The 27,678-nt window shown below is 35.6% G+C and overlaps 1 protein-coding gene across 3 annotated transcripts; it reads right to left on the bottom strand.

Moving 5' to 3' along the window:
• Positions 1-721: 721 nt before the first annotated feature.
• LOC113397021 (uncharacterized protein) lies at positions 722-22,671 on the bottom strand. 3 transcript variants are annotated; one of them, XM_026635161.2, is made up of 11 exons: positions 22,505-22,671; positions 20,198-20,281; positions 13,832-14,026; positions 12,656-12,768; positions 11,670-11,806; positions 11,249-11,410; positions 8,894-9,095; positions 8,650-8,695; positions 8,068-8,562; positions 7,878-7,990; positions 722-1,299 (listed from the first exon to the last, which is right to left on the bottom strand). In XM_026635161.2, exons 1-11 carry the CDS (start codon positions 22,568-22,570, stop codon positions 1,164-1,166), a joined length of 1,749 nt encoding a protein of 582 aa, XP_026490946.2. In that variant the 5' UTR covers positions 22,571-22,671; the 3' UTR covers positions 722-1,163. The 3 variants fall into 3 exon arrangements, with proteins under 3 accessions (XP_026490946.2, XP_026490949.2, XP_026490947.2); XM_026635164.2 differs by lacking the exon at positions 11,249-11,410 and having other exon boundaries at positions 22,505-22,659; XM_026635162.2 differs by lacking the exon at positions 20,198-20,281 and having other exon boundaries at positions 22,505-22,659.
• Positions 22,672-27,678: the final 5,007 nt, after the last annotated feature.

Here is a 27,678-nt window from a genome sequence, read left to right as displayed (position 1 = left end):
AGTACAATGATAGTACTTTTATAATGACTTAAAGAAATAAACATGAGAATGAAGGGTTGTATTGTATGTAAGTTGTTTTGCACATACATAAATAGGAAGACAGACTAATATGCAAGACTAATACAGCAAATATGCCAGTTGATGGTAAGTATTCTGTCAGTTGCATTATGAGTATGAACATTAAAAAAATGTTATTGTAACTAATAACATTTTGTACTTGAGTATTCAAAGAATGTCATTGTGCTACGTGAACCTTCCCAATATTGTAATTATATATGTCACAGGAAAATAACAAAATCCGCAAGTTTATAAATAATAATATACTTTGGAAATAGTAATATAAATTGTATTATTTTACGCTCACATTTACGTAAATTTATCAATTTGCGACGTCTCGTGGTAAATTTATAAACTAACGATTATCCATTCGTAAGATACTAAACGGTTCTATCAATCAGTAGTATAGTAGCAGAGAGTGAAATGTTTTTTTAAAGTTGCTAGTAGGTACAATATTTCATTCGGTCCTTAGACTTTGACTTAATATAATTAGACCTTAGACTATAACGGTCATGGCTTATTGTCTGAAGAGAGGATGGGGAAAACAGTTAAATGAACTGAATATAGATAATGCAGATTTATTAGATTATTTTCAAATTAAAACCATTTTTATTCGAATAATTAACTATAAGGCGTTTTTTCAAATAAATGAAATAAAAGTATGTTTGTTAATATGTCTTTTATTGTTAAATTTAACAAAATATAAGATTATAAAACACTTAGCTTAAAACAGTAAAAACGTAACATTGTTAACAATGGTAGTAATATTCACAATAAAACAAATCAATCAATTCTCTCGTTATCACGTAATTGTATTACGCAAATGAAAGTTATAGATAATAAATAGTTACTTATTGTGTCACCACCATTTTACTATTACATTATTCATTTACCTACACTTTCTTGAATCTAAGCGAATAATGAATAGTATAAAACAAGATAATAATTATCGGAAATGCAAAACTAGATAAATCTAGTCTACAATGTTGAACCTAAAATTTTTGCCATTCAAGTATTATTATTTATTTGAAGAAAGATAGTAAGTAAATAGTATTTCGTTACAATAAAATGTTAGATAGAATTAAGATAATTCGTAGCTTTGACAATTATTCTTCGTCAGTTACATCAGGTTCTGCTTTCTCGTCTTCGCTGACTTCTACAACTTCTTGGGATTCAGCAGGAGTTTCATTAATAACTTCTGGACTTTCAGGTTCTTCTACGATTGGTTCATCTGCTACTTCACTATAAAAAATATTGTAATTCATCATTTCTCAGTTCGTACAATGTCACCATATGGTGTTTAGATAATATTGACAGATTATTTACCCTGTCTATTCAAAATCAAAATATACATTATTCAAGTAGGATTTTACAAGCACTTTCGAATCGTCATTTAATAAACTATATTAAGGGAAGCTACCGCTAGTTTGGAATGCAGATTTTACCGAGAAGAACCGGCTAAAAACTCAGTAATTACTCTTTTTCAATATTTAAAAATACAAAATCATGTTAGTTAAATACAATTATATATGTATATAATACATTCTGCCTGGAACTCAACAAGTATTAGCTCCACGCTTTTTTATCATATAGGTAATCTTGTATTGAATAATATCCTTCTTTACAAATGATTTGAATTTATAAATCAGCAAAGTTAAAAATATCTGCAGAATTTTATTATAGAAACGGATACTTTGTCCCAAGAAGGATTTATTGATTTTGCGGAGTCGGAAACTTGGCGTTATAAGCTTATAGTGCACATACAATGATTATTATCACTGATTCTATCAAAGTGTTCAATGTTACTGTGAATATACATAATACTGTTGTAAATATATTGTGGTGCAACAGTCAAAGGTGGGCATTAACTCTTTAATCCGTTAATCGTTAATTAACGAAGTTAATCTGCTGAATAGGTTAACTTTTAAGTTGACTTAAAAAAATGTTAACGCTCTTGTTAACTTCTGATAAATTGAACTTCCGTTAACTTTAGTCCGTTACATTAGTCGTTTGTTGACAGGCTGTCGTTATTTTGTTTGTTTGAATTACGCGCCATGCCACACTTGTATGTTCGGTGATTGTTGGTAACAGCGGACGCAGCAATAATGAAGAAGACTGAATACAGCACTGTTACTCAGTCTGAAGAAAATAGGTCTAGAAGCCAGAAATCTCTAAAAAATAAAGCTAAAAATAAAGTCAAAAGAATATTTTATGGATGAACCACGTTTTTAAGTGAACCAGTGTTAATCAATCTTTTATTAAATATAATACTGCTATCTCATCTTGCAGTCTTTTTTCTACTATCATCGCTGTCGGATGTCAATTTTAATATGCTATTTTTTATGAAGGGGAACATGCATCTAAATTACCTAATGCAAAATAACAATTAATAATACCCTTATTCCTACCTACTTTATTATCGACATAAATAAATGTGTGGTTAACTTTAACTTGCGTTAAATTTTGCGAAGATTTAACGCTCTATCTACTATTAACTAGAAGTTAACTTTTGGATTAACTGTGCCCACGTATGGCAACAGTGGGTATTCCTACTTTGTTAAAAACATCCCGAAGTGAATCTCTAGCTCCAAGATTATAAATAGACCGGACTGCTCTCTTATATAAAAAAAGCACATTACATTTGCTGGACGAACGGACATATACATATATTAGATAGGTATGTACTTAATAGTAAAAAGATAAAAACTTTTTGGCTTGATACCGAAAGTTGCATTAACCTAATGTTTTAATTGTCCGTAAGAAACTTTCTATTACATGAATATGTAGGAATTGCATTCTACATTATTGTTCATACATGCGTCGACGTCCAGAGACGCGCTCCGACTAAATTAAAAACCAAATTCGGGAGCTATTTATACTACGCGAAAATCGGCAAGCGCATACGGCGCTTACTCAGCGCGCTCTATCGGATTTTCGTGTCAACACACGAAATGAACATACGAAATTGCGGCGTCGTCATTGGTCGAAAAATCGAACATTTAATTCGTAGTTTAATTTCCAAAATATTTTCAATTGTAATGTATAACTTTTAATTGGCTGAATCATAATTTTTATCATTGTAAATTGTGTAACTTTCTATTGGTAGAAAAGTAAGCGTTTTCTTTGGACGAAAGAATTTGTAAATATGCACTGTAATTATTTCATTGGATAATATTATTCCTAGTTTTTGTATATATATCGACACATTTTTAAAATAAAATCATTCCGATCCGACCAGCAAGAAAGTGTTCTTTTACTCAAGAAATATCTACAACAAGTAAGCTAGGGACCAGTACCCCTACAGTGGTGACCTGCCGACTCATAATGGAAGAAAATACTGCTCAAGACTGCAGAATCCCTGCTGAAGTGGACCTCGCTGCAATCTCAGTCCAGTCAAGGATCCTACCCTTCTGGCGAGACCTACCACGAGCTTGGTTTATACAGTTTGAAGCAGTCGTCGACCCCTTGAAGACATCTGATGACCAGAGGTTCAGATACGTCCTGCAACAGCTGCAAACAACAGACCTACAGCACGTCACTGACATACTGTATGAAACACCCGCTACAGAAAAATATAATACATTAAAGAACCGCCTACTCGCGGTATATGAAAAATCTGATGTTAAAAACTTCCAGAAGCTCATCAGCGGTCTACAGTTAGGTGATCAAAAACCTTCGCAGCTACTGCGCAAAATGAGAGAGCTCAGCTCCGGAATGATCACCAACGACGGTCTCCGGATCGAGTGGCTCAATCATTTACCCACTCAGGTACGCGTCGTACTGTCCGTCAACACGGAATCGTCACTAGACACACTCGCGGCCATGGCTGACAAGATGGTCGAATACTCCGAGCCTACGACTATAGCTGCAATCTCAACATCAGCACCGACAAACGATGCCGTGTCTACTCAGTTTGCAATATTAACAAAACAATTAGAAAAACTATCACTTGAAATAAACGAGATACGCGGTCGCTCAAAATATAGACATCAATCAAGACAACATTACCGCTCACAATCACGATCTCGTCCTAGCTCGTCATATCGCAGTAAATCAGCTGTGAAGCCCGGCGACGCAACATGGGAATGCAAATATCACTACCGATTCGGCGACAAAGCAAAACGTTGCGAATCACCTTGTTTCAGGCGAATGAAAAAAGATACTACAAATCATTTAAACTAGCTCCGACATCGAAGACGGCGGATCTCGATGTCCCATTCACAAGCAACCGCCTATGTGTCTACGATCGCAACTCAAATGAACGTTTCCTTGTGGATACTGGCGCAGACATATCTGTTTTAAAAGCAACAGATCGGAACAAATCACAAATTCAAAGCGCCTGCAAATTATTTGCCGCAAACAATACACCAATCAACACATATGGTGTAAAGACTGTCAAACTCGACTTAGGCTTGCGACGTAATTTTCTATGGACCTTCATCATTGCCGACGTTAAAACATCGATCCTGGGAGCAGACTTTCTACGTAATTTCAAGTTGCTAATAGACTTGCACAAAAAGAAACTCATAGATAAAGTCACTGATCTCTCAGTAGATGCTATTGAAATATCAACAGGCGCTGAAATTGAAACAAGAACATTACACGTTATCGGGACTAACCAAGCCTACTATCATATATTGAACAAATATCCAGACGTAATTCGACCGATGTCTCTCAATCAACCTTCGAAACACAACGTCGTCCACCATATAGAAACAACTGGCCCACCTCTCTTCGCCCGACCACGTCCGCTTCCGCCGGATAAATACAAAGCTGCGAAGACTGAATTCGAGAATATGTTGGAAATGGGCATTTGTAAACCATCTAACAGTCCGTGGGCTAGCCCGTTACATGTTGTAATGAAAAAGGACGGCGGTTTAAGAGTCTGCGGTGACTATAGGAGATTAAACGCGGTCACTCAACCCGACCGCTATCCAATACCACGCATACAAGATTTTACCTATCAACTGCATAACAAAAAAGTATTTTCAAAGCTTGATTTAAAAATGGCGTACTACTGGATACCAATCGCTGAAGAAGATGCACAGAAAACCGCAATTATAACCCCGTTCGGCCTCTTCGAATTCAACTGCATGACTTTCGGACTACGCAATGCGAGTCAAACATTTCAACGATTCATGCACGAAGTTCTCAGAGGCGTGGAAAATTGCTTCTGTTTCGTCGATGACATTCTACTATATTCAGAAAATGAAGAAAAACATATTCAATTATTACATGAAGTATTAAAACGATTACAAAAATTCGGAGTTACATTGAAAATCGAAAAATGTGAATTTGGAAAAAACAAAATTAATTTTCTCGGTTACGAAGTCTCGGCAGAAGGAATAAAACCTACTCAAGATCGCATCGAAGCTATTTCAAAATATCCGAAACCTAAAACCATAGTCGAATTACGCCGATTTCTCGGCATGCTTAACTTCTACCGAGACTGTCTACCACATCAAGCTGAACTTCAACACCATCTCAATAAGTACTTACACAACCGCAAAAAGAACGATAAAACACCGATCGACTGGACGCCGGAAGCCGATGCAGCATTTGAAAATTGCCGCCAAAGCATTTTAGAAGCTACAACCCTGACTCATCCAGTCCCCGGTAGTGTTCTCAGTATCATGACGGACGCTTCTGATCATAGTCTCGGCGCCGTAATACAACAAAAAGTTAATAATAAATGGAAACCACTCGCCTACTTCTCAAAAGCAATGAGCGCTACACAACGCCGCTACAGTGTATATGATCGCGAATTATTAGCAATATATACAGCTGTAAAACACTTCCGACGACTCATCGAGGGATGCGAAGTAAACGTGTACACAGATCACAAGCCGCTCGCCTACGCATTACATTGCCAAGCTAAGAGTACCGACACACCACGTAGAGAACGACAACTACATTTCATCAGTCAATTTTGTTCAAGTATTAACTACATACAAGGCGAAGAAAACAAAGTCGCCGACGCTCTTTCTCGCATAGAAGACATCCAGTGTCCAACCATAATTGATTTTACTCAATTAGCAATCGACCAGAGTAATGACGAAGAATTAAAGTCAATTCGAAATCAACCGAACTTACGGTTTACAACTATCGCGATGCCCGGAATAAGCCAACCAATCACGTGCGAGCTGTCTACCGACACACCGCGGCCGTACCTGCCGAACACATATCGCTATGCTGCATTCAAAGCGCAACACGAACTATGTCATCCGAGCGTACGGACCACAAGAAAACAACTAACCACGAAATACTTCTGGCCCAACATGAATAAAGACGTCGGAATATGGACTAAAGCATGCATTAATTGTCAACGAGCAAAAATACATCGACACGTCGTAACACCCTTAGGCCAATTTCCACCGTCGCAGCGCTTCGAACATGTACACATCGATATAATCGGACCGCTACCACCGTCAAACGACTATCGATACTGCGTCACTGTGATAGATCGCTGTACGAAGTGGCCCGAAGCAGTGCCGGTGCAAGAAATTACCGCCGAGAACGTAGCTAAAGTTTTTTATGAAAACTGGATCGCACGATTCGGTTGCCCGCTACGCATATCTACGGACCAAGGCCGCCAGTTCGAATCCGAGCTATTCAAATCCTTAATGAAAAAATTCGGAATAACAAGAATTCGAACCACTGCATATCATCCACAATCTAATGGCCAAGTCGAACGATGGCATCGAACATTAAAAGCGGCACTGATAGCACGAGAAGCCTTAATACAATGGACGGATAAATTACCCACCGTGCTATTGGGCTTACGCACGGCGTTAAGAAAAGATAATTTTAGTCCTGCAATAATGACTTACGGAACAACATTACGAATACCTGCCGATTTCTTCGTGCCTACACAATCAAATATAAATGACACAGAGTACGTACGCCGCCTAACGGAAACCATGGCAACGCTACAACCAGCGCCACGCAAACACACTTCTCAACATAAACCATTCGTGTACAAAGACCTAACAACGTGTACGCATGTGTTTGTGCGCAATGATATGGTTCGAGCTCCGCTTACGCCGCCGTACGATGGTCCTTATAAAGTTTTAAAACGCTACGATAAATATTACAAAATTCAATTGCCCTTACGTACATCAGTCGTTAGTTTAGATAGACTCAAACCAGCCTACTACAATACGAATCCATCACCAGAAGAACTACCTCGTCAACCCAATACGACATCTGAATATACAACAAGATCTGGAAGAAAAATCAAACCTAAGGTACGATTTTCTTGAAGGGGAGTGATGTAGGAATTGCATTCTACATTATTGTTCATACATGCGTCGACGTCCAGAGACGCGCTCCGACTAAATTAAAAACCAAATTCGGGAGCTATTTATACTACGCGAAAATCGGCAAGCGCATACGGCGCTTACTCAGCGCGCTCTATCGGATTTTCGTGTCAACACACGAAATGAACATACGAAATTGCGGCGTCGTCATTGGTCGAAAAATCGAACATTTAATTCGTAGTTTAATTTCCAAAATATTTTCAATTGTAATGTATAACTTTTAATTGGCTGAATCATAATTTTTATCATTGTAAATTGTGTAACTTTCTATTGGTAGAAAAGTAAGCGTTTTCTTTGGACGAAAGAATTTGTAAATATGCACTGTAATTATTTCATTGGATAATATTATTCCTAGTTTTTGTATATATATCGACACATTTTTAAAATAAAATCATTCCGATCCGACCAGCAAGAAAGTGTTCTTTTACTCAAGAAATATCTACAACAAGTAAGCTAGGGACCAGTACCCCTACAAATATATAGAAATTAGTATAAATTTACCTAGTTTCAGCAGCGGCTATGTTCTCACTTGCAGAACCACTATGTGAAAGTTCTTCTAAGCGTGCAGCTGCTAATTCAGATTCTTGTCTCGCAATTTCTGCTAATTCAGCTGCCTAAAGAACATCAAAAACATTAAATACTTATTGATAACACAATTTATCTGATTAAAATATCAATTTATAATCTATACCTGTCTTGCAAGTTCTGCTTCACGTTCTTCTTGTGCTTGACGCTCAAATTCTTCTAATTTTGCTAATTCCTCTTGTCTACGTTGTTCAGCCAACCTTTCTTCTTCCAGTCGACCTTCTTCAGCTAATCTAGCTTCTTCCGCTAGCCTTGCTTCTTCGGCTAATCTCGCTTCTTCGGCTAAACGAGCTGCTTCAGCTAATCTAGACTCTTCTGCTAAGCGGGCCTCTTCTGCTAAGCGAGCCTCTTCAGCTAATCTAGCTTCTTCAGCTTTTCGTGCTTCTTCGGCTAATTTTGCTTCTTCAGCTTTACGTGCTTCTTCAGCTAATCTAGCTTCTTCTGCCTTACGGGCTTCTTCAGCCTGTCTAGCTGCTTCTTCAGCAGCCTTCCTAGCATCTTCTTCGGCTTTTCGTGCTTCTTCCTCTGCTTTACGTTTGGCTTCTTCTGCTTTACGTGCTTCTTCCTCTACTCGTTTCTTTTCAGCTGCTTCACGTTCAGCCTAAAATAACAATGAAATAATAATAAAAAGTTTTATTAGTAACGCTAATTATTTTTATATCAAAATTAACAGTTTGGTTATGTTTACCTGTGCTTTGCGCTCAGCTTCTCGCTTGGCTTCTTCCTTCAAAGCTCTGAAATTATAAATATTGTTTTCTTCGTAAAAAGTATGATCACAGTTTTATTTATTATGTTAATAAATTTCAGTTGAAAATTATAGAAATTATTTTTTTATTGTTTGCCCTTTAAATTTATTTTTCTATAAAATGTAGGTAGGTATTGTAGGGTTTATCAAATTTACATCCTGCAGTTCTAAGGTAATTAGAACTTACTTTTCTTCTGCAGCGCGAGCTTCCTCTTGCCTTTTTCGTTTGATTTCAGCTAAATCAGCCGCTGGTGTGAGGACTGGCTCAGCTGTTGTTGCCCGAAATCTTGCCTCACGATCGGCCTTTGCTGCTTTCAATTCCAGATCAGGGTCTTCCATCTTCTGTGGCGCTTGGAACTTGCGGCTTGGCCTCCACGGGAGGAGTTTCACTGCATTGCAGTAAGTGGTCACGTGGTACCCATGATCATTGGTGAAATGAGTTGCTTTAGCAGCTGACTGCAGAAGCATGTCATTTTGCATCAATAATCACAAATGGAAAGTAAGCGCAGCAGCACAGCTCGTAACGCTCTCAACGTGAGTGCCATTAGCCATGATCCCGGCTTTGAAGCTTAATGGATAATGGGACTGAGATGTTTTAATCTTTGATTTGCCTCATGCTGTGATCCGTGTGAAAGCGTGTTCGGGCCGTGTGCATAGTACTTATTCTTTAAAAGATGTTTTGCATGAAATGTGGATTTGACAATTTTGATTATAATTTATAACTCACCAGCTATGATACTGAGGAAAAATATTTACAATAAACTTTAATGATTATAGAAATAATTAACTTATATTTAAATATATGTCTTCTCAACATTATGTTAATACAAATGCATGTTTGTTTTTTTTTTAAATTCGTTAATATAGAAAGCGAAGCGTTATGCATAAGCCCGGGTACTTTAAGCATGAAGGTTCAAATCATGCAAACTAATTAAAACAACTAAGACTGGTAAAATATTTATTGTTAAACAAAATCAGTTCTGTTAAGTGAAAAAGAAACGTCTCGATCACCGAGTCGCGGCGGACCGCACTACCACGACTACGACTAGAAGTGTACAATTAAATCAAACTTTTGTAAATGTATAACAAAAATAGATTTGAAACTTGTGAAAGAAGTTATATTAAAAATATATACGATCGATTAGTCGGGTCGTGTTATACCGAGATCAAAGACGCGAAGGGCGTACGCGGCGCGGGCGCAGGCTGAAGCCGTGCGTCCGCGCCGCGCCGCGTCGTTGGCGAGGCAGTGGGCGGAGCTACGCGCACTGCGCCGCTATCGCCTTTTCCGGCGCATCATCCGCTGCAAGAGACACCACACCCAGTGTTAGACACTGATTTTTTATACTCGTTTTTTTAATTGTTGTTTTATACGACTACACTTCGAAGCTGGTAAGCGTAATTAAGAAACGTAGACGCTAATGAGGCCTCGTAACCTTGTCTGGTATGTACACTCATAGACATATTAATAAGAACGTAAAAAAATTGAAGAATACAATATAGTTGAGTCGGTCTATAACCATTGCTGGAATTTCAGAAAAAACTAGTTTAACTGTCTTTTAATTCTTAGTCGCAATTGGTTTTCCGCTGAGCTGAATGATATCTGGCTGGCTTTTTAATGTAAAATATATATTTAAGTTCAAATTATGAAAGGCTGAAAGTATAATGATGGTCCAGAAAAAGTTACAAAATTAAAAGAGGGTTAAAGAACGACATATGACAATATGCTCCAAACCTTCTCCTCAAAGGGAGAGGAGGCCTTAGCCCAGCAGTGGAGGACTAGTACTTAAATAGGGAGACACTGTAAAGTAGCATGCATGGAGCTATAAAATTAGACCCTGACAGTACATCACGAGGAATTAAGAATAGATCTTAGAATAATGTCTCCTTTCAAACATTTTTTTCTGTGATTTATCTTATGATGGAAACAATGATTTTCTATAAAAATGTGGTGTTTTTTCAAAAGTTCATCAACACTTAGTTTTTATTAAAATGATATATAATATGTCCACGAGTGTATTTGTAAAACTGTCATTCCGTAGGTCGTAATAATTGTTTTTATTCCACTAAAAGGCTTAAACCGCTATCAATAAACAATGATATTTCTTATTTTGTTTAAATTGTGTAGTGTGTTTATTGTGACGCGACGTGTGACGCCGATTATTTCTTATTGTAGATGGAACTAAGCTTCTTGCATAGGTACTAAGAATATAAAAACTTATATACTCTTATATACAAGTACTTATGTGGTACTGTATGTATATTAAAATACTAAATCTTAAAAGATTATTAAAGGCATTAATACTTGATTACGTATTTTGTTTAATACTTTCTTTTATGATCATTATATATTAGGTACCTATGGTAGAGTGATTCTGTTTATAAAGTTAGATGACTTTATTCTACATTGTGAATAAAACAACCGACAATGTGTATGTACAACGAGTTACGAGGTTGCTCACTGCGCTCCATTTTACATTTAACTATCTTTTTATCATTATGCGGAAAGTAAGCGAGCGCTAGCGAGGCGTCTGTTACGTAGTACCTGTGGCCGCTTCTACGGCCAAACCCGCGGCCGCCAATCTGTTCTTCGCGTAAAACGAGAGAAGGTTGACGTCATCCCTGATGCTAAGTTCCTTGTAGAGAGGCCTGCGGTTGGAGAAGGCCTTTTTACCGGAATAGTGTACGCACGCGAGGTGGCCGCGTCCTGGCGAGCAACACCTCGGTTTAACACAGGGGCACACTGGGTAAAAATGTTAGATAGACCAAAGGGAGGAAGAAAGGTAGACAATAAGTTAATTCTGACAGGTTTTCAACGGCACAGATTGAAAAATATTTAAATAAATAAATAAAAACAAGATATATATTATTTAAAACTGCAACACCTTTTTATCCCATCTGACTGTGCTTTAGTAAGATATTCATGTTAATTTAAAATTTCGTAATCCTCTGAAACTTTTGAATACCTGTAAACTTCTTAGCGGGCTCTGCGTAGAATGAAATGTGGTGAATGTTGTCTGAAACGCTGCGCAAAGGCAACAGTAACTTAGCAACATACGCGTCATTGCTGAAGCGATACGGCACCGGCTCGCCGTAAGAGTATCTGTAGACATGGGTTAAGTTATTCCATTTCCAAAATAAAATCTGATATAATACATAAAGATAGCCGAAGACGTAATTACAGTTGGATAAAAAACGATAAGAACCGAAAGCAATAAACACTGACATTTAAAACTGCTATAATTAAACTATCGAGCAGTACAACTTGCACGTCACAAGCTCAGATAATCTTGGCCGGGAAACGTACACCCACACTGGAAATATTTGCCAGTTTCCAAAGTAAGATCTAAACAAAATCCTTGTATAAGTGTATGGATTATTTTGTGCAAAGGTGTATTGTTTACAATGATGTGGTGCATTGCCAAAATCATGTTCGACGCATTTGTAAAGACAATGTCAGTGTCAAAGCGTCTGATAGACTCATCAATGGGTAGACTATTTTTAAAAGGTTACATCGGTTGCTGCCAAAAAAACTTGACACGTAACTACGTCAGGTGTTTCGATTTCTACCATGTCCGAGTGTGCTCGATTTGGCATACTATAATTAATATCATTTCTTAAATTAGCTACTAGTATCAAAATATCCATTCTACTGAGTTTGTGTAATTGAAATGAATAGGAAAATTCTTTATTCCATTAAAAACTTAACACAATTTTAGCATCCTAGGATATTATCCTAGGAAGGAATATCCTAAAAGTGAAGGGGGTGATCGACGTGGGCAGTAAAATATTTTTGGCGATTTACACATTAATTTCAATTTTAGTATTAGCTGATTAGATGGATAACAAGTTCTTTAGTATGACCATAATCTTTACATAGAAATATTTTTTTATAATATGAATGGAGATATTTTGATTTATTTACGTGTATAGTAAGTTTAAACAAACTCACGAGTAGATAGTGTCGAGTGGAGCTACGGTTTTCGCGCGCGGGACCACAGAACGAGCGCGCTGCAGCAGAGAGGCCGTGTCGGCGCGTATGCGACGTGTTTCATCTTCGAAAGCCTGTAATGTTAAAAAATCTTATGATTTGGCTACAGTGACCTTTACTAATGGGTACCTACTGGCGAAATGCAGCACAGTACCTCTTTTTTCTCATTCTTAATATCATATATGATAGCAATCCGTCAAGACCCCTGAAAGCAGCAGATTTATGCGATTCCAGACTGCTGCTGGGTATTACTTAAAAGAAGATCCGAACAGAATGACATTTATGGGTCTATCAATGAGATCTAAATTTACGAGATCAAAAATAGACTAGCACCAGATTAACAAGACAGTAACTTAACATAAGATATTTTAATTATGGTCATTATATTTTTTACATTATCTTTACACGATATTATGAATAGTCAGAGCGCAGTTCTAGAAAACTGTACCAAAATATTTGAACGAAATATAAATTCCGAGCAAACTTCAGTTGTCTGACACTACAGTGTAATCGTTATTAATAAATACGTTAAGAAGATAATAATATTTCAGCACAAGAACAACTGTAAACGGGTCAAGAGCGTCTAGATTATTTTAGTATTTCAGCGTTAAGTAATATAATATCGTTGTAAACTTGCTTTGAAACTAGATCTTGGGGGTTTCATGTTTAAATCCATAATCTTTTAGGAACGAACTTATTTTTTTGTAATCTTCAATTAATTACATAATTTCACATAATAACCTAGTATTACTACATTACATACAATCAATTTAATGAAAGTATGTATGTTTATCTTCAATCAAGACCTTTGCCAACATTTTACATTTTGCAGCCATAATTGTTTCCAAAGCCGCTCCAACATTTATTTTTGTATAATACAAATCATTACATCACTGAGATTTAATGTGCTTAATTTAGGTTTATAAATCATTTTCGCTGAGAAACGTTGAGAAAACTTTTATGTTGCGTATTAAATTTTACCACTATAGTAGGTCCATAGTGGTAAAATATTTGCACGAGATTATCGCAGCTGAATTCATTGGAATTGGACGATTGTCAAAATTCAGTGATATTAGGTGTAACGCCTATGCTGCACCGAATGTGACATTTACTTTATAATAACTTAAAACAGCTTACTCTTGTAGATTCTGATCTGTAGTAGTCATCGATAGCAGTGATGGCAGTAACTGGGCGGCGACGATACGCGATGCGATCGAGTTCCTTCAAGATGACAGACGGACGCACACGAACACGTACGACGTGGTGCGGTGCTTCAGGGTACGTCACGAGTCGGGTAACAGTGCGAGATGTCGGACGGTAAATCAGTTCATCCTGTAAATATACACCACTGTAATACTAATACTAAAATAAAAAAATCTATAAAAAATATAAAGCGTAATGGTAAATACTTGTATTACGTTTTATAGCTACGGTAATTAGCTCGATAAATAAGAAATGAGACACTTAAACATTGTTAGAGAATATTAAGATGCGGTAAAAGTATGATTACAATTTAGGACTAAGCGCTGACTATTAAAAAAAAAATCGAATATATTAATAAGATGCAGAAAGCCATGCATAAGTATGACGTATATTTTGTACTTACATGGCTCAGCTGTATTTGTGTATGGGCTGATAATAAAAAAGCGGAAATACGTCATTTCAATAGAAACTGCATACAGTATCAACAATATTAATTATAATTAATTTTCAATTCAAAGAACAACTGTTCTCTTAATATTGTTTCAATTGCAATGGATTATGTAAAGAATTGTTATCGTCATTCAGTCTTAAAGTAATGTTGTGAAAAATTAGATGTGGGCAATGAAATAACATTGAAAAAAGAAAAAGAAAATAGAGAAGAAATTATACTAAGAATGTAATCGTTTTAACAACGTATACAATTTTTTTAATCTGTAATCTTATTAGGTAACTTAAGATTATTTAATGCCTAACTCGCATTCAGTTCTGATAGTGTCTAAGCCGGTCAAAAACTTGTCGTTGGTGCTTATAAAACAAATATTTTTATAGACTACATAATATATTGTAAATCTAGTCACTCACGAAGGCGCACGACTTACGTTAAATAAATTATTTTTTGATAAAATAAACTAAACAAATGTAATATAATGAGTATTTTTTGCTGTCTTTATTTTTAGTTTTAGTCGTCATCTGCATTAAGACATCCTAAAGTAGGAGTGTCACTCACTCTACCACGCACGCCGACAATATTTAACGTGGAGGGGCGCGCCTTCTTGAGTCAATAGACCTATATTCCAATCGAGTAGGAATAAAGATAAACAAACCGTACGTTACGTATTTCATGCGATTTGCTAATAACTCAGCTATATTTTGCACTACTAAAAGTCAATGATTAATATATCTTTATTTATAATAAAACACTATTACACTTAACCACTTATTCCACTTTAATTTTACTTCCAAATAACAGTTGCGTCGACGTTCAAAACGCCAATTTATCGAATATCCATAGTGAATATCATAGATTAATCAAGCTTTCGACCAATGACATCCCGTCAATTTTCTGTCAAATTTTGTTTATTATCTTTTGAATATAGTATATAATACTATTTATTAAATAGCATTGTTTGTAATGGGGGAATAACAACATTCTAGTATGTATGGATTTTGTATTATAGTATAGAATATTGTACCCATTAACCATTATATATTTTGCTTACAACTTGAATTATTCATGTACGTATTTATTATTATTTTGAACGTACTCTAAGTACCGCTATATGAATAAATTATTGATAAATAATGTGGTGCTGTAAAATAGGTGTAATTTATACAGTCTATACTACGCATATGAGTCGTAACTACGCTGCACCTTGGGCGCTAGTTTTTCTAACAAATTGTCAGTTTATAGTCATCGAATTGAAATTGTAATGTAATCGTTGCTGTTCAGCTGTTTTTCTCCAAGTACAATCCAGTGCGGTATCGTCGAAGTTGTATCGAAAAATAATCGCGATCACAATGGTAACCGACATAAATAAGTAGAATTTACCATAAATTACGATTGTGTTTTTTTATTTTGCAGAGGAATTTTCGAAGTTGGATTGAAATAGAATCCGAAACCATTATAAGCTTTTTCTTGGTGATAGGGCTTTGTGCTAGCCCATCTGGGTAGGTACCACCCACTCATCAAATATTTTACCGCCAAACAGCAGTACCCAATATTGTTGTGTTCTGGTTTGAAGAGAGCTAGTGTAACTACAGGCACAAGGGACATAACATCTTAGTTCCCAGGGTTGGTAGCAGATTGGTGATGTAAGGAATGGTTAATATTTCTTACAGCGCTATTGCTTACGGGCGGTGGTGACCACTTACCATCAGGTGGCCCATGTGCACTTCCGCCTCATTATACCTCTACCATAGTACCTCTATCATTAAAAAAAAGCTAATAGAATTGACCCTCTGGTTGCTGCGACAGAGGTACTTATACGTATAACTTTTTTAAATTAATTTGTACCACTGAAACTGTCATTACTGTACTGTTTACCTTCATCCCGAGGTTGATAACTTAATCCCTTCCAATATAAATTATTATAAAACATATCTCTAGCTGCTCCATAAGTTTATAAGAAAACACAATATCAATAGCCCTCTGAGTCATAGCTTATACGATTCGAGTCGGGATAAAATTAGATTAAAACTCAACACGCCAACGAATCGTGCTGTAGAACACCGGAGAAAATATTCCTATGTTTATATTTTTCATAAATATTTGTTTAGCGGTTGTGATTGATTCCATTTTTGAATAAGTGTTTTTACAGCATACGACGATCTGACTCGCTTAACGGATTCATTTGTAATTAAATTTTGTTTCTTAATAAACGTATGAAATGTAACACCGAATAGATGTGAAATACAGAGAAAAATGTAAAATAAATTGTTAATTTACTTGAGTTAGACACTAGTCAAAAAAGTGCAGAAATGTAAAGCTACTATTTTTCGGAATGTAGATTCTACCGAAAAAAACCGACAAGAAACTCTGTAGCTACTCATTTCCAACATTTGAAATTCAAACTTATGTCAATCAAATAAGTAGGCACAATTAAGATAAAATCTAATATCTATCATATTTGAAATGCAACGCTAACATCATTAATCTGTTGGGTTAGGTTAGTCCATTCCTTATTTATGAATGTTTTTTTACTAACGTTTTAGCTAAAGGTAAAGAATATTTTATCAATATAACTAGTAAAATATTTTTTATTATCTGTGTCATGCCAATAAGAACTAGGTCCATCATGTGTCTGTGTATAAGCATTAAAAACTAACTTACTTGCTGTGAACCAATCGTGTATCTGTACACTGGCTACGTCGTTATAATTAACTTTTTTTAAGTAACTGCTAAGCTAAAGCCTTCCCGACCTTTTGGGTAGATTACGAATTTAGTTCACCATGCTGCTCAAATGCTGATTGGTGGATAATCAGTGGATCAAAACTAGTTACTGGGATTTATAAAATTAACTATAATACTTAGTATTTTTTTTCATTAGTAGATACAAAATTAAAACCATTGTTGTCTTTGTTGTTGTTGACGATACGATTGGATCAGTAACTTAAATAGTATTTGTATTGCATATAAGAAAATAATAATAAAACGCATTTAAAGCATTGTAGAATTTACGTTGATTAAATAAACTGTTTTCATACATAGCCCGTCCCGCAGAACGAGTAGGTAGGTATCTGATTACAATAAATATATAAAAATCAAATATTATTTAACTACAAAATTCATTGGCTGAAGTCAACTATACCTAACGCAATAATTTAGTACGACGTAAAAATGTTTATTGTAGTTTTCGTAATGCGTAGACGTTTTCACTTGGCCTTTGGTCAACTGCCAATACCGATTCCCTTGATAAATTTCCAGCAACGCCATTGTTTTTAGTCCGGGATATTAGACATCCGGCTAATTATTTACTTAAGCGCTAATTTGTGGCAAAGCTGTGTTTACTTAATTTATTTTTATAGTTAACTCGGCAAGGTCATTGTCTGAATTAATAGCTATACAAATATTTATTATAGGAATATATGTACCTACCCAATTATTTCTAAATAAAAAAAAATATACAAAATAAAAAAGTGACGAAAATATCAGGTGTATCAATTGCCTTTAAATTAAATTGATTTTACAATAAAAGTAAGAAAATTATTAATTAGGTAGATATTATTGTTTGCCTTCGAGAATTTAACTGTTTCTAACGATACAGATAATAAAAATAGTACATTGAATACATACTATGTCAAAAATAAATTAACGGTAAAAAAAAACAAATATTTCTAACACAAATTAATAAAAAAATACCTATTAACTGTTAAATAATTTGTAATTATATATTATATTGACAAATTATTATTTTTCATACATAAGTTGCTTGAGTGATTCGTTTCTATAGAAATTACACAGCAATTAACGCTCTAGATATATTTGGAAACTCCGTTATTGAATTTGGCGTAGTGCCATAACACCAACGAGCAGTAACACTCACGTTACTGCTATTTCAATAGCCTGTAAAACTTCTTTTGTATTGTTTAAAGATGTAATAAAATACATAATATCGTATACTTATAATGTATATCCTAGGATTTATACTTTTAATTTTGCAAACTATGAAACCAAAGACAACATTTTTTATCTACACAATAAAAAAAAATCTCTAATATTTAAAATATTGTTAGTCATCAATAATACGTGACTTACTTATGAGTTCAACCAAAATTGAATGAATGAAAATGCATTATTTAAAGAAAATATGCATTAACTAACTTTTCAAGGTAGAATAAACGGCTTCGGTTTCTAAATATAACGATACTATGACAATACTTTTATTCCATACTGAATGCTTCCCGCGAGTGCTGTGTGTCAATTTTTTTTCCCGCAGACCTTGAGTTTTTTTTAAGCTCCTATATTTACTTATGTTCTTTCAGGTCTTTAACAGAATATGTTTAATAATATTGAAGACGAACAGACATACTAACTTCCTTATTTATAATATTAGATTATATGTTTTACACAATCCTATTTTGGTTTCTATTTATACGATTTTACTTGTATGTGTTGGTCGATTAAATTCAATCAAGTTGTATCAAAGGTTATTCACCTCTTTTCTCAGTGTCGTGTGCAAATTTTCTTGATTCGTGTTTAGAGAAAATATTAACTAATAATAAAAATATTCTATGTCAGAGCGTTGTCATTACCGTCCGGTGTTTATTGATTTTCTAGAAGGCTCCCGAATGGTTTGAGATGGCTTTTCAGAAACCTAGGTATGTTGAAATACTGGGAGCGAAAATTAAACTTATCAGTAATATTAAATTACACCGTAAACTATTAATACAACAGATGAGTATTCCTCGTACAATCTTCAGCGTAAGGATCAATCAATCTTTGGCTCGCAGACCGGTAGTGATAACTACTGCTCGTGACTGCGCCAATTAATGCATTATAGTGACGATTGATCTTGTCATTTGCCATTCAAACTGCGTTAAATGAGTTTGATAATTAATTAAAAATATTACAAAAGAAAGGCGACAGCTGTCGTGATTAGTTAAAAATAAATTTTTCAACATATAATAAAAAATATTGATATATTTATAATATCATTTTACTTTAATTAATCAGTTACCTGCTTTTGGAATTTAATATCTAACCTTGCTTTGTTTTTTGTAAACGAATTTCAAAACCTTTTAAATTGAAGTCGGCAAAAAGTATAACGATGGAACAGATAATTGTGCACTAACTCATTTACTACTACTTATTACAAATGTTGGACATATATTGGTGCAAATTGCCAAATTCATAATAAGACTCCGTACCTCGGGCTCTGTATTGGCCGATGGTAGAGAGTGGGCAAAGTATTCGACTAGGATACGATTTCTATAACTTAAGATTTTAAAACTAAATCTGTTTCGCAGTTTCAGCTATTATTTGTTTATCATAAATTGCGGTGTAAGATTAAAATAGGATTGTGTTTTATTAAATGTGTTTAATAAATACCGACTAAATTAATTTATTGTCTGAATATAAAACAATTTTCATAGACAATAGGGATCGAACCTATAAAGTTGCTATTTACTATCATCTATCATCATCTAATATCAAATAACTTAATTCATAGATTATATATTAAATCAACGCTAATCATGTTCAATTTTTAATTAAGTACTTTATTAATCTAAATCTATCCCTGATAATGCTCCATATCCCGTTCCATAGACATTTATTTTTATTTATTAATATTTTACTATGGTGTATAGAAATACCATATTTTCTACCAAAAAATAATAATGGCGAATGACATGAGTGAACTATGACTGAAGCTTACAAAACTACAGTTAAAGGTGCATAGCTGTGCTGTTTTTGCGGCGACATATGTTGTGATGAACACGCTTATGTGGCGCATACAAGCTCTGTGCTTGATGGTATTTACAAAGGATGCGTAACTCCATTGCGATTTACATCACACTCACCTGAGACAGCCTGGGTATGTAATGTACATACGGGATATTGTAATACGGTAGAAGGGATGAGAGATAGTACACGGACGTCAACGGCTGTCGGCAGCGGCGTCATAATGAAAATGGAATTTATCAAATCTTAATATACGCCTTAATTTAATATTTAACCTCTAATGTATAATCGTAAAGTTAATAATAACTGATATAATTTTTTATGTATACTTTAATATGTAAGTATTTTGCGTGTGTAGTTTATTAGTAGATATTTTAAAAGGCGAAATCGGCTTATTCGTTTTTGCTATTGGTTTGTTTTTTTTTTCTTCGAATTTGGAAAAATGCTCAGAATTGTATTTTTAACTAGAATATAAGAAATTGATTATTGATAAAAAGAAAATAAAAAATCGAAAAATCTATAATAAAAAAATTATACCTACATAACTATTGTCGCAAACCATTAAAATATTTATTTATTCAAATTTTCAGTTAAACCTTTGTTAACAAAATATTATTATTTATTTCTTTCTTTCTTAAAGTAACCAAAATAATGTTTATTGTTTCGAACTGGTTTGATTCATTATTAAATATCTACTTAGTGAATAGAGTATTTATATTTCAATTTGTGTAAGAACTTTCGTTTGTTTATAAGAACAAATTGTTGTGAGTATAAATAAATATAAATACTTTTAAATAAATTGTTACTGCTTTTTATTTATTCTGATGTTCGAGATTTTATGGCAGTCTTTGATGTATTTGAGAAAGGACTGAAGAAGTACTGAAAGAATATAAGATTACTATCATTTGTTTATTAATCAGATTATTTTAAAATTGAAATTTTTCAGCTTGTTAGTAAATAAAAATATCGAGCTCATCATCGATATTCTTTGGGTTTGTAAGAACAAAGGAAATATAATTATAAAAATGCAAGCTTTATTAAAAATTCAGTCTAAATCACAAAAGTATTCGTTTAAATAGAAAAATTTAATCTAAAACATAAAAAGCTATTAAAAATCATGACCACTTGTAACATAAAGTAAAGTAGTGCGATCACATTGCGTTAGCGAATACTGATTAGGTCAAGGAAATATTCAGGGTTAGGGGTGTAAGGACGAGGAGGTCGGGAGGTCGGGAGCCGGGGCGCTACACGCGGTAAGAGTAGTGGCGGTAGGTGGTGCCGTAGGGCAGGCGGCCGCTTGTGGACGACGAGTAGGAGTAGCCGCTGGGGCCACCGAGGCTGCTAGACCGCTCGCTTGTGTACGAGTAGCCACCAGGCCCGTTGGCGGAGCGCCGCTCCACCGTGTTGCTGTACGAGTTGCGCTGGGGCAGCCCGCTGCCCGCCGACCGCTCCGACGTGCTCGAGTAAGAGTATGAGTACTGCTCCTCTGCGCGCCTCGGCAGCGGGTCTCGGTCCACCACCACGTAGTGGCGCGGCGTCTGCAACAACCGCGCCCTTAGCACCGCTAGCTCTTGCGCACCCTCGCACCGACCCGACCGACCCGACTAGCGTAAGCGACACACGAAACGACTGCAATAGATTCAATAAGTGGCGTAGTTGCTGTAGAAGACATGTCGGTGCGCCGAGTGCAGCGGCCGTCCGTGCGCCTGCGCCAGCACCACATCCATGTGATCGCGCGGCGTACCCAGAGGATCGGCCGCGTAAGCGCGCTCGTGATGGCCCACAGCGGACAGAACACGCTCTCGTGTTTGATCACGCGGAGAAACGTACGGCGCGAGAGGTGTCAGCTTAGACTCCGGTTTCGGCGGTATGTTCTGTCTGACGACGGGATCGAGGATGGAGACGCGAGAGCCGGGCCTGGTGCGTCGGCCGTACGCAGTCACAGGGTCGGGAACCAGACTCGGCCGCGGCACGGACGGCACCAGATCCCAGTCACCCATCCGCTGCAAGCGGAGAAGTCGCCGTTAGTCGGGCGGACGGCGGCTCCAGCCGCGGCTATATTTGGCGCGCCCGGTAGCTCCGCTTACCGATCTTTGTTTCTCGATTCAATCTGACCCACTTGCGGATAGCTACCGCGACGTCCTATCGAACCCTATGCTAGTAAACGAAATTCGGAGCGGCTGGACATTGGTACTTATAAAGCAATAATGTTTACAAGCGACATAGATCGCTGTCTGTCAACACATGAGAAGAAATAACTTGATAAATACTATTGCCACTGTAAGCTACGACCGCTACATTAAGACACTACTTTAGCGAAAGATATGAAAATGACGAGGGTCGACTTGGTGCGAGGGCGTCCGGCTCCCGGGAAAAGATTGGAGCGAGGTGCACGCTCGGTAGGTGTTAGAAGGCGACGCACTCACCGACACGCTGTAGCTGGAGGGCCGGTACGGCCGGCGCGTCGTGTAGAAGTCACTCTCGTAAACCATGGTTGCTGCTCGTGATCGTTCGACTGAAACTCGCGACGGTTGGTCCTCGACTGCGGAGCGCGTTATGGCGGCCGCGCTACGCCAACGACCTTATTTTTAGATCACTGTCATTGCAATTTTCACGTCATTCCTCCCAAACTTTACGCTACAGTATTATAAAATATCTAGATATGATGTCACAAATGGGTTAAGGATAATCATACTTTCTGTGGAATGCAATGGAAGACCATGGATTGAATCAAAATAACCAAGCATGTTTATCACACATGAATCACAAACAATATTCAGTTGCCCAGCGTTCTGATAAAATAGATCAACTAGAAGAAGCGTTAGGGTGATTAATTTTGATTAGCAAATGTTCTGAACATCACAATAAGTCATTTTACAATTACATTACATGGTATGAAATTAAAGTACTTATGATGATAAGATGATCGTTTTTATATAAATAGAATTTTGATGAAAGTACCTAAATACGTAATTTTCTTGTAATTATTGCAAAGATTTATTTTAGTTATTAATACGAAGAACGCAAGGTGATACATAATATATCCTGAGATTGCCGTACTTACCATATCGATAATGATGATCAGATACGGCCTTAACCATCAAGGCGTCCTGGGTTAGTCTTACATTTGGAGCCCTTTTATATTTGTAAATAAAAATAAACTGTATTTTTTATTAGATTAATAAAGATCGGCATTCAAATTAAGTCGTCAAATGTCAAGATGGCATGGGGTGTGCCCTGTAGACCATGACGCCCTCCGAAAGACGGCACCTCGTGAAAACCGCCCAGGTTTCTCCCTCTAAATGAGGACAATGATGCATATATTGTTATTATTATTCATTTTCATTATTTTCCTAACGGATTGTTTATTTCTTTTGTTTTATTCAGACCAAAAAAGAATTAGACCTTAGTTATGTAGAAAATACTAGTATCAGAAGAACTTCGTAACTAAAAATTACAACATTTTCATTATATTATATATAAAAAAAAATGTAAGAATAAAGCTAAAATAAATTATACTTAAACATAAATCGAGCATATATGTTGTGATTGAAAAAAAGAATATAGACCGTGTTCACATTTTTGGTAGCCTTTTCTAAATTTCACCTTCAGCTCCTCACTGGTGCTTAGCTCGAGCAGCTCCTCTTATAATACAACATTGGCCACTTCCGTTTCATCAAATGGATTTATGATCCATCGTGGTATATCCATCGTCAGTATATCTTTAAACCTGGTTTTGAAGTCATCATGCAGGGCACTTAAATGTTGACTGTAGGTATGGATAACCTCATCAATATATTCTACCTGCGACATGTTTGGAAATTGAGAGAATTCGCGCCGACTAATGTTTTGCTTCATAAATTTCAATTTCCCAAGAAAAGCCGAAATTATCCCCTTTGTTTTTATTAAATTCAGGCTGTCACCTTGTAACTGTAAGTTAATATCACTAAATTTTTTAAACAAATCTGTCAAATACGCAATGTCTGCTTTGAATTTGATCATGTTTTCTTTTAAATCTGGATCTCTACTTTCTAGGAACTCTAATACGGAATCGAAAACAGAGTAAAGTCTCGTTAAGCATGCACCTTTCGACAACCAGCGTACTTCAGTATGTAAGAGCAGTCGTTGGAAGTCTTCATCATTTTCGTCGCACAATTGAGCAATTAAAAACGCGTATTCAATTTATTACTTCTGATTTTGTTGACAGCTTTTATTACAAAATGAAGAGATTGGTTCAACCTGTCACTTAAATGTTTTGCCACAAGATGTCGTCGCTGGATTACGCAATGAATAGCTGTAAGTCCTGGTATAATTCTTTTGAGATGACTTATAAACCCACGATATCACCCGACCATTGCAGGAGCTCCATCTGTTGCCACTGAAATAATGTTTGTAAATTAAATCGATTTTTCGGTAAAAAAAATACCCAGGACGTTAAATATTGATTCGCCTTTAGTGTCAGTCTCCAAAGTTCTGGCAAATAGCAATTCTTCGTGAATTTCTTCCTCCATAATAATTCGGACATATGCCAATAATAATGCTTCATTACCGGGTAACGTTGACTCGTCCAGTTGTATAGAAAAATGAGTTTTTTGCAGATGATTGCACAAAAAACATTCGATATCAGAGCTCAATTCATCAATGCGTCTTTGTACAGTATTGTTACTTAATGGAATTATTTTTAGTACATCAAATGGAGATTTGTGCAAAACAGTTTTTAAAACCTCTTCAACAGCGGGTAAAATTAATTTGTTCTCCAATAGTATGCGGTTTTCCAGATTTTGCTATAAATAATGAGACATTGTAAGATGCCCACAAGCCATCATCGTTACTTTGAGATGTTGAAGCGAACATACTGTGCATGGTGGGTCTCTTTTCATATTTTTCCTTCAATGTTTGAAAATATTTTAAATCTTTACCTATTTTATCAGTATGACACCTTTTTAGATGATCTTCGAGCTTTGATGGTTTCTTAGAGTCATTGCTCAAAACTTTGTTGCATAATAGGCACATGGGCAATTGTTTCTCTGCCTTTGATGGAACGAAACCATATTTCAAATAATCGACACTATATTGTCGACATTTTTTCTTTGCTGTAGCCATGTTTCGTGTCAGTTACCTTACCTGTAAAAAAAAATCACATCGCAGCCTTTGTCAGCACGCGGATTTAGAATTACGGCTTGTAAACGGACCAACTACTAAACTGCTAAGACAAATACAGACGTTTTCACAAAACGGTATCAATTTTAAAGTACCTAATTTACCACTAATTTTTAATAGTACAAATAAAAATGGGTGTAGGTACCAGTATCGAATACTAATCATATTTGTGTAGGAAAAAATAAAAGTCGAAATCCCAAAATTGTCCATAAAAACGATAACAAACATTTCATCAAATCAATGAGTTCACGCGCTCCGTGTATTTGCGTATTTTTTGTCTGCGGCTTCATTGTTAAAACGTGACAAACTGGCATCGAAGCTCAAGCACCACCCTTTTCCCGTAGCCCGCGCACCGCTCGCTCTTTCCGAAAAGGAATAATTTTGATAAAATAGTTACTTCAAAATCAATTTAAAATGATTGTGAAATTACTGTTTTATAAAATTAGTAGTTATTTGTAAGAAAAATTACAAAATTAATTGTTCTGCAATATTGCTTATTCGGCCTTTTTAGAAAGGTAGTGCTTCTCTCGTGAAAAAACAATTGAACGTGCTGTGTTTGTCTTCAAATCGAAAGAGGACAATTAAAATATCTGTAAGTTACTAAGTTACCTATCTATACAAGCAGTTGTGATCAACCGACTAGTACACGTAATCAAAATACTTGAGTACTGTAACAAAAAAAAGGTCGGTACTTACTTTTCTCCGGCACTAGCAAACACTGATATAAATTTTCTCACACCTTTTTTTATAAGTTTAAAATAAATGAGTTTGCCTTTGGCATCAAATATTTATAGTGGTGATCAAGTTCATGTCTGAACAATCATTAAGCATTGTCGGGCGGATAGCGCTTTGCAAGTCTGTACACGAAATTGTACGTAATAACGAATACGCAAGTTTGGACAAGTAACAGTCGCTTACCTTATTAAAATATTATCTGCTTAGTTACTTAAAACAATGTTGGTAGGTCCTTATAAAAACTATGCTTACATTTTTGCTCTTTATTATCAAAAGCAGATAAATTTTCGTCGACCCCCATTAGCATCTTATGGACCCCCATTTTTTATTCACGCCTACGTAGACCCCCAGCAAGTCTCCTAGGGGTCCACCTGAACCACTTTGGGAATCACTGGGTTAGAGCATAGCAACTGTTGCTATTAAATATTGATTGCGGCTTGATAAATGTTGCAATCAATAAATCGGTATTATGGAGTATTATGCTACTGCATATCTCCATAATACTGATTTATATTTTTTTGATTTGATTTTATATCAATCCGCAACAAATATTTGCTAGTAAAGTAGATTTTCGTTCTATGAAACCCAAATTGAAATCACCTATAGTAACATTGTAATATTTGACATAAATTGCCATCCAATAACACTAATAATGTCATTAAAGATATTTTCCAGTACCAGTAGTTTTTCCAGGCGCCTCTGGTTTAGATATGTACCTACTAATTTTCGGGAATACCGTTGTCTTCAATATTATTTTCTTGGGAATGTTGTTCCAATAATGTCACACGTATCAATAATGTCCAATAATGTCGAGAATTGTATCGGAGTCTCTTGTTATCCTGAGATAATTCTCTCATCTAACTTTCACACGTTTTCAAATCTACCTTTACATTACAGTCAGCGCTGGTGAATTAAATCGTGGATTTTAGTTCTTTTAATGTAATGTGCTTGTTCTTTATTAAGTCAAACTCTTTTGAAAATAATTAGATACAGCAATTTGAACAGCTTCAGCAACTGCACTTTGTATTTCTTTCCTAAGTACCCTAAGCAATTAATTTGTCAGTTAGGCAAGAAGAAAGTGTTGTACTTACTTAAGCCCTTTATAAGAATTTCCGAGTTAATAGATTTTGAGTTTATATTTTGCCTAGTTATATTGTATACAGTAGCTTCATATGATGATTGAGTTGACTTTACAGGGGTTATGTTAGTTATCCGCTTTCGGTTGTTTATTCTACATATTTGCCATTTCCATTGTTTCTTTTTTATCTTATCAACTTCATACTATATAGGTACATGAATAACTGCTTTATACTGTTCAAGATATTCGTTATCAAGAAATCTATATCTACTTTTTAAACATTACTCGTAAAACAAAATCACTATCTTGTCCTTAACCACTCAACATATTTTGATACTATTTTCACTAATAGAAAGAGCGAAAAACGAGAAAGGTATGTATATATATATATATATAAAGTCAAAAAAGTCCCCTTCGAAAAGATACTTACAAAAAACTTTAATTCAAGGTCAAAATTTGTAAATATGGGACTTTTGCGTTTTTTAGCAGTGATAAGTTTTATCATTAAAGTAGGTGAGAATAAAATTGTAGATTGCTAAAATTGTCTTTGCGCTTTTTTTCCTAAGAATCACTGTTTTTAAGATAAAACGATTCAAAAAGTTGTTCTTCATAATTTTTTCACGCCAA

The sequence above is a fragment of the Vanessa tameamea genome, chromosome 19, assembly GCF_037043105.1.
Source record: "Vanessa tameamea isolate UH-Manoa-2023 chromosome 19, ilVanTame1 primary haplotype, whole genome shotgun sequence".
Lineage (NCBI taxonomy): Eukaryota > Metazoa > Arthropoda > Insecta > Lepidoptera > Nymphalidae > Vanessa > Vanessa tameamea.
Note: the sequence above shows the minus strand (reverse complement) of the source record. Positions and strands in the feature narration are given on the sequence as shown.